The 8,179-nt window shown below is 32.0% G+C and overlaps 2 protein-coding genes across 4 annotated transcripts; one reads left to right on the forward strand and one right to left on the reverse strand.

Moving 5' to 3' along the window:
- Positions 1-2,753: 2,753 nt before the first annotated feature.
- LOC111290720 (uncharacterized) lies at positions 2,754-5,507 on the reverse strand. Of its 3 annotated transcripts, none has more exons than XM_022882162.2 (8): positions 5,387-5,507; positions 5,175-5,287; positions 4,499-4,732; positions 4,259-4,394; positions 3,976-4,087; positions 3,821-3,854; positions 3,406-3,637; positions 2,754-3,296 (listed from the first exon to the last, which is right to left on the reverse strand). In XM_022882162.2, exons 2-8 carry the CDS (start codon positions 5,175-5,177, stop codon positions 3,232-3,234), a joined length of 816 nt encoding a protein of 271 aa, XP_022737897.2. In that variant the 5' UTR covers positions 5,178-5,287; positions 5,387-5,507; the 3' UTR covers positions 2,754-3,231. The 3 variants fall into 3 exon arrangements, with proteins under 3 accessions (XP_022737897.2, XP_022737896.2, XP_022737898.2); XM_022882161.2 differs by having other exon boundaries at positions 2,765-3,296; positions 3,976-4,093; positions 5,387-5,503; XM_022882163.2 differs by lacking the exons at positions 5,175-5,287; positions 5,387-5,507 and adding an exon at positions 4,912-5,040 and having other exon boundaries at positions 2,766-3,296; positions 3,976-4,093.
- Positions 5,508-6,678: 1,171 nt separating this feature from the next.
- Positions 6,679-7,122, forward strand: LOC149516183 (uncharacterized). The gene has a single exon (XM_089768255.1). The coding sequence runs from the start codon at positions 6,679-6,681 to the stop codon at positions 7,120-7,122; it is 444 nt and encodes a 147-aa protein (XP_089624381.1).
- Positions 7,123-8,179: the final 1,057 nt, after the last annotated feature.

Consider the following 8,179-nt stretch of genomic DNA (forward strand, 5'->3'; position numbering starts at 1 on the left):
AGAATTAAAATTTTAAAATTTTAAATAGTTTAATTTCATATAGACTTTATTTATAATTTTTTTGAATTTAAATTATATTTAAATAAATTAACAAAAGTTATATATTAATGATTAATTTATTAACTTAAAAATATAAAAAAATATTTAAGTCGATTAGTTTTAATATTATTATAATTTACATTTATATATATAAATAATAAATGATATATCCTTTCTTGAACCTCATTTCATGCATAAATCTTTATTTATATTATTAAAAACAATATTCAACCTCATCAATCTTAGCTGTATCACTTCGTTCATCATTTTAAGGATCTATCTTTCATTACATAATTTTTGCAGCAGCAAATTGCCTCCAAATCAGATAAATGTAGATAAATGGCATTTCGCTTTGGCTGTTCAAGGGTGCTTTAAAATTTTACTAATCTTAATAAATCTACAACAAGGCAAGAATTTTAATAAAAGCTTCAAATTTAGTCTTGGAACAAATTACTATCAGATTGAACGAGTGCCAAAAGCCATGGAGATATTCATAGAAAACTTCTGGGGAATTCCATCATTGTGTATTTTAACATTGTTTTTTTTTTTTTTTCCCCCTCATATTGGTAAAAAATGGTGGTTCCTTTAAATGGGCATGACACTTTGACTTGATCAGATCGTTAAAATAAGATTCTTCCTAAGGATATGGAAGAATAATAATAATAATAGGAAAATTATCTAATATGAAATTATAAAATCACACTGTTAATATATAAAAACCAAGTGTTTCATTTCAACCACAAAATATGTTAGGCATTGTTAGGTAATGTTCGCATTTTATGCCTTTGAGTTTTAGGAACCTCGAGCAGCCACAAACTTATTTGAAAAGTTGGTATTTGCCTTTTTCCGGTCCGGTGGAGTACTGTGGACCAATTATCCTGCTTCCTCGAGCGGGGATTCGTTGCGTAATGGTCTTTTTCTACGCAGCATTTGAAAAAGTAGAAGCAAGCAAATTAATTTTAATTATATATATATGCACAATCATGGAACATGGAACAAGCAACCCAATGCACTCAATGATTATTTAGTTTGTGTGGGCCTTTTCTTGGATTCCCGACATAAACTTCATGAATCCCGATAGTTGGATATGCAAAAGATGGACAATGGAAAGATAAAAATGCGAAAGATGTGATTTACTTTTTTAACTCTTTGGACATACCATAAGGGGGACAGAGTGATTCCCTAATACACTGCAAAACGAAGGAAAACAATGATGAACTGAGAAGCCAAGCAAGACCCAAGCTGTCTCTTCCTTTTTCATAATTCAGACCCAGTATTGCTTTCAATGAATTCATGGACAATAATGCGAACATTTATGGTTTGCTATAAGAAACATTGAGGTATCATTTAAGATATGAATTTAAAGAGTGTAAAATCTTGAATGTTGGGAGGGAAGGTGATTTTTAGATAAGTGTGGATATTGATAATTGGTGATTTTTTATGTTATTAGAATGGTAAATTCTTATGTTTGATTGAAAAAAAATTAGATTATGTAATAAAAGTTTTTTATTATAATGATTTTCATTATATGTGAATAATAAGTAATCAACATTTCAACTGCTTATTATGTAAAATTAAACTTATGATAATCATTAAAAAATTAAAATAAAGAAAATTTTTTATTTTTATAATATTTAAAATAAGTTAGTTTATTAAGAACAATATATATATATATATATAAAATAAAATTAAGAACGTAGTTTTTGATTAAAAAAAATTTACAATAACTAAGTTTATGAAAGTAAAAATGTAATCTTTGAATGATTATCCATTACGTTTTTATATCAAACGTAATTTTTATAATGTGTTAAATTACGATTTTTATGTTAGAAATATGATTTTTGTAGTTCAAAAACTACGTTTATGATATAAGAAATGTAGTTAAACAATTTTTTAAATGTAACTTTTTTATTCATTATCAACAATGTTTTGAAAACAAAAAAACATGATTTTTAAATGATTATCAACCAAGTTTTTTGTGTTAGAAACATGATATTTGTAATGTGTTCAAAAACTATGTTTTGAAAATAAAAAATGTGGTCTTTGAATGATTATCCACTATGTTTTGTATGTTAGAAACATGATTTTTGTAATGTGTTCAATGAATACATTTCTTATATAAAAAAAAAGTGATCTTTATAGTTCAAAAACTACGTTTATGATATAACAAATCTAATTAAAATAAATTTTCAAATGTATTTTTTTATTCATTATCAATCATGTTTTGAAATGAAAAAAATGGTATTTGATAGATTATCAACTACATTTTTAAACTAATAAACATGATTTTTCTTAGCAAAGATTATGTTTTTAAATGTCATAAATATTTTTAATATATATTAATTATTACGTTTCTTACATAAGAAACATTATTGATATGAAAATATTTATTTATTTTGTTATTATTTTAATTAATCTACTATGTTTCAAATATAAAAACATAGTGCTTTTTAAAATAAAAGTAAATTTTAAAAATAAATATTAAAATTATCTATTATGTTTGTTTTTCTAAAAACATTGTTTTTATTATATGTAATATATTACGTAAGTGTCAAATTGTATGATTGCACCTTTGTCCAATTGTGTGACTATCAGTAATATTTTCATATCAGAATGGTCTCCATTTATCATACAATTACGTTGTTTTTCAATGGTGAAAGAGACCAAAAAAAATTTGTTATTGAGATTAAATGTGAAACAAAATTAATTTTTCTCTCGAAATCTTAAAAAGCTATGGAAAGAGGTAAATTTTTGATTTTGAGATATTTGATATTGTTAAAAATTTTAAAATACCCTAAGATATTAAATACCGTAAACTAAATATGAAAATCACATTATAAAAAGTAAAAATTGGAGAATAATCTAACCTTTTTTCGAACTAAATGACCTCTAAATGTATTCCTTAAAAGGGTAGAGAAAAGTGTGTAAAATGTGGCATGTCAAAAAGAATATATATCCAAATAGCAAAGCTAAAAATGTCAAAAAAAAAAAAAAACTTATTCTGTCATTTAGTCTTGAATGCTTCTCTAGTCTTTGCCATATTGAGGTGTGATTTTGTGAAAAAAGTAAAATGTAAAACGCCTTCCCTTTCTTTTCTGCTTGTAGAGAGTATTCAGTTGACTTCTTTGTTTGTATCATTTCCAGTGTTTCCTACAGACCCCAGTTATGAAATTTTAATTCGAGTCACTGGCATTACACTGATAAATTTTGCGCAGAAGTTCCTGGCATGCCGGTAACTTCTACTGTGGCTGGTGCAGCTGCATTGTAAACGAAGCTAAATGTTATAATAAGACCAATTTCATGCTAATCCCACCACCAAGTAAAGCAATGCGAATAAAGGAACAATAAATATTTAGATAACTCAACCGGTAGGAGCAACCAATGATGGAGAGGCTGATGGAGGAAGTGTTAAGGTTCCAAATGAGAGGTACTGCTGAGATGAGTAAGGATACGGTGTGATTTTGGGATACTGACTTGGGCTGCTCTGTCCATGCTGGGGATAGAGTGGGAAGTAAGTCAAGTAGACTCCAGGGGATCCAGATGTCGCGGTGGTATAATGGGATTGGAAGTGTTGCCCTTCGTATACATTGTAATAGTTCTGCAAAAAACAACTAATTTCAAATCAAAGTATCCTACACGTTTGTAATGATTAAACATAAGCATCAAGGATTTCAGTTGCAATGACCATGTCGGCAAAAATACATTAAGATTTTAGTGAAACTCCACAAATTCTGAATTGCAAATTGCATTCACTGTTCTAAAGTGTGAATAAGAGACTAACCATTGGATGAATGTACTGTGTATAACCTGGATACCTGAATTTTAAGGGCAAGCATTTAGAACAGTAAACTACAAATTGAAATAAGAATTTATAGTAAAGCATTTCAATTTTCAAACAATATTAAGCCATGCTGGTAGGTTTTGAATCTGATCTACCCGTGAGCGGAATAAGGAAATGCGTATTGCGGGATAAGTTGACGGTGAAATGCCCAAGTACCAGCCCTGGAAGGTGCCATGACTCGAGGTGGTGGGATAAATTTCTCCATCACTGTAACTTTTTAAGCAAAACATACAAGCCGATCACAATAGCAATAAATAAATGTAAACGCAAGGAGACGGAGAGCAGCAAAATATATATGCAAAATGAAACAATCATCCACAATCCCAACTGCCATATTTATGTACGGTTCGATGGCTGATTAAGGGGTTAAATGATTACCACGCGGTGAGGCAGAAGTTGGATGATTCTTTTGAGCACCAAAAGATGCAATATTACAGTTTGTTCTTCTTCCATCAATCACAGGAAATTGATTATAGCAAGCCCTCATCGCTGAATCAGCATCCTTGAACGTCACCTAGAATACCATAATCAAAACTAAGTTGAAAATCCCAAAATTGACAAAAATAAAAAGTCAGATAAAGAGGCGAAAAAAGAGAAAGATAGAGGGAACGTGCTTACAAAGCCATAACCTTTTGATCTTCCTGTACTTTTATCATTAATAACTACAGCTTCTATTATCCCTCCGAACTGCTCAAAATAACGTTTCAAGGTCTCTGTTTTAGTCTTCCAAGCCAAACCTCCGACAAATATCTTGGTGTAAGTCGTGTCACCAAACTCTGTGGCATTGGTTTCACCCGCCATCTTATTTGGCCCTGGCTCAGACATGGAAAGAACCCAGGCGAGAATCAGCACCTAAAAGCCAAAATACACCGGGAAAAGGGAAGACAAGTGAGAAAGAGCCGTTGGCTGACAAAATAATGGAGTGAAAGCAATCACATCAACCCTCCACAACAACTTCAATCAATAAGCTTTTGCTTATCTCTCGTATCTTTTCCTATCAAAACCTTCCTAGATTTCCACAGCCAACTCACCTTAGATCTCCCAACAAAGATACCCTAAACGAGAAAGTTATCACTGTTTAGAGGTATGAAAATTGGAGTAAACAAAAAGAAAACCTACACAACCTATCACCCAAACAAATAGGGAAAACCCTTGTACTATTATTGTAGATTTTAGGGTACAAGTGGGCGCAAAAAAAAAAAAAAAAGAAGAAATTAAGGGGAATTTCCTATGAAATTAAATACAAACACCTTTATTTCCGTTTTCATTTTTTATTTAATAAATTAATACTTACCATACTTTAAAATGGGTCCAAAGATAAATGCCTTGCTGTATCCAACTCTCCAGCTTTCTTCTTTCCTCGTCTGCTGTAATTTGTTTATGCATATATTCCTTTTCCATGTATTACTATACATAAAATTATTGATCAAATGAATAATGCACATATATATATATGTATATATATATATATATATATATGGAGAGAGAGAGAGAGTAATTTATTACCTGTGGAATATGTACGTAGTAGTATAGATGTTTTAGAAGTCATTATTAAAAGACATATTCGTTGACGGTCACCTTCTCTACCGCTTCAACAGCCGCTCATTCAGCAATTTATAACCTATTCTTCTTCCTTTTTATTTTATTTTATATATATATATTTTGTTGGATAATAAATACTTGTAATTAAGTTATTCTTTCTAATGCAAATCGAAAGAACGTGCTTCCGATTCGGTCCTGTTGTATGAGACAAACCGTTGTTTTAGCCTACGAATTTTCTATGTGATAGTTAACAGTATAAACAACTATATATTGACCCCAGTCCTCAATGATTAAAAGAATATGTCAATAGTTGATAAAATATTAAAATTTTAATTTTAGTATCAGTCGAAAAGATTTATACTTTGATAACTTTAAATATAAAAAAAATAATTAGAAAAAATGATTATGGATCTTATTATTCATGAAAACATGATAATCAAATAGAAAATAAAATCATGTAATGAAAGTTTGAAAATAAATCCAATTAGTGAAAATTTTGCATTTGGATAGTTTTCACATCCAAAAAAAAAAAAAAAAAGAGAACATCATAAATAGTTTCTATACTAGTTTAAGTATAGAAAATAAGTGACGAAGTTGCTGATTTCGTTTATCATACCTTAAGTTTGAGAAGCAAGTCAAAAGTCTAAACCTCTATGTAGTAGTAAAGTAGTAATTAACAAACTTAATTTGATAAATCATGTCAGTGCACATATTGAGTTTTGAGTTTTGTTAAAGTTTTGGGCATGCCCATGGTCGTATGGCGGCCGATGCTTCCTATAAGGGTTTGGTCCATTATGTTAATAGGTTGGGTCGGGTTAGGCCTTGTTGATGTTTAGATCAGTCTTTTTCTGTTTGTCTTACTTTGTCTTAGTAAGGTTAAAATTTTTTAAAATATTTAAATATTAAATATATTTTAAAATTAAAATTAAATAAATATTCTAATGCATTAATAATTTTTTTGGCCGAATCAAGTTGAATTGAAACTTCAAAAATTTTCTAAAACTTAATTTGAGTTGAATCAAATTTATCAAGTTAAATAAATGATTGAATCAATTAATTATATATGTGTTTGATGATTTCAAATTCATCACACTTTTGAATTTAAAGTTTAGTCCAAATGATTCACACATCTTTTTCGAGAGATGACTTTTAATAAATTTAAGGTTCTTTCCTCTATTGCAACCCGATTCCTCTATTGCAACCCGATATCCCATGGGACAATATCTCTTCTTGACTCTAATTTTTTTTGAAGCTAAATGGGTAATTGTTGGGCTCTTCTTAGATCGAGTGAAGATTCTTGCCTAAGAGCTGTCAATGCCAAGCCTGATCTGAAAGTTCTGCAGGTGGTGAAGATGGATGAGAAGGCATTAGAGTTCAGAGCACCGCTTCATGTTAAAGATGTATTGGTGAAATTTTCAGGCTTGGGTATTGGTTTATCAAAGACGGTGGCGGACCTTCTTAACCACGAGTTGAAGATGGGGAAGTTTTACTACATTCTTCCTTTAGTTGATCCTGTTGGAACTCCAACTCCTGAAACTAATTCAACCGTGGCTGATACACAACAAATCAGTGGTGTTAAGAGAATAAAAGTGGTTATAACGAAGCGAGAGCTTCGGCAATTGTTGACGAAGCAAATATCAGTGGAGGAGGTTCTTGTGTCACGTGCTTTGGTCTTGAGCCTAGCAATCATGCGGCCTTAGGCTGGAAACTTATGTTCAAGTATGCCTAAATCAGTCTTTAACAAAGTTGAGTGAGTATGCACACAAAGAAGACAATTGGGAAAAGAATACAAAGTCTTTTGTTGCTCGAAACAAATATGGCTTTACACAAATGTGCTTGAGTATCTTGGGTGGCTTATAAGAACACTAACTCTCATACATGTTCCTAAGGGGAGAGGGCACCCCTATTTATACATAAACCCCTATGGCCTATGTGTGGCTATCATCTACATTCTAAAGGGTTCCAAGGCCTCTAAACACATACAAGGTTGGTTGGCAGTCTTTAGAAGGGTGCTGGGTACAAACATTCTATAGTGCACTGGTTCCAGAAGTCTCCTGGCTCTCCTAGTAGAATTCCCACACCCAAGCCTTTCTGAAGTTTCATTGTCTGGGCGTTACAGTATTTTTAGCCATTTGCGCACTTGGCCCTTCCAGAAGGTTTCATGCTTGCCCCTTTGGCCTGGGTGATGCTTATCTAGAGCCTTCTCATGTCTACTACCCGCACCATCATTCTAGAGCTCTTTAGAATCTTCTGGCGCAAGGTCCTTTGGCTTAACCTTAGGCAATTCTGACAGAGACTTATTTCGTGACTTGGTGCCTAGCCGAGGGTTTGGCCCCTTTGCGCTGATGCTCAAGCCTTGGCCTTGCGAGGTGTGACATTCTCCCCCTCTTGTTCCGTCGACGCCGTCGTCACATTTACTTCATGGAACTTATCGATCTATTCTTGGAATTATCACAATGCCTCTGCTGACTCCCAACTTATCTCATTATCTGGCTGATCTTTCCATTTTACTAAGTATTTGAGCCTGGGCATGTGCTGTTTCTATCGCACCATGCTGTCTGCTAAGATGCATTTAACCTCTTGGTCATAAGAGGCCTTAATGCCTACTGGTGCTTTCTTTGATTGGCCTCGAGTGGGATTATCCAAGTCTTCGTGATATGATTTGAGCATACTTATATGGAAGATCGGGTGTACCTTGAGCCTTGGGGGAAGCTTAAGCTTATATGCAACTTTGCCTATTCGTTTTAGAACTCTAAA

The sequence above is a fragment of the Durio zibethinus genome, chromosome 11 (assembly GCF_047325235.1).
Source record: "Durio zibethinus cultivar Kanyao isolate XHJ-2024 chromosome 11, ASM4732523v1, whole genome shotgun sequence".
Classification (NCBI taxonomy): domain Eukaryota; kingdom Viridiplantae; phylum Streptophyta; class Magnoliopsida; order Malvales; family Malvaceae; genus Durio; species Durio zibethinus.

Coding starts and splice junctions, on each gene's coding strand:
- LOC149516183 (XM_089768255.1), top strand. CDS start 6,679: ATGGGTAATTGTTGGGCTCTTCTTAGATCGAGTGAAGATTCTTGCCTA.
- LOC111290720 (XM_022882161.2), bottom strand. Junction 4,395..4,498: donor GATCAAAAGGTTATGGCTTT/GTAAGCACGTTC, acceptor ATGGTATTCTAG/GTGACGTTCAAGGATGCTGA. Junction 3,297..3,405: donor ATCATTGGTTGCTCCTACCG/GTTGAGTTATCT, acceptor TTTACAATGCAG/CTGCACCAGCCACAGTAGAA.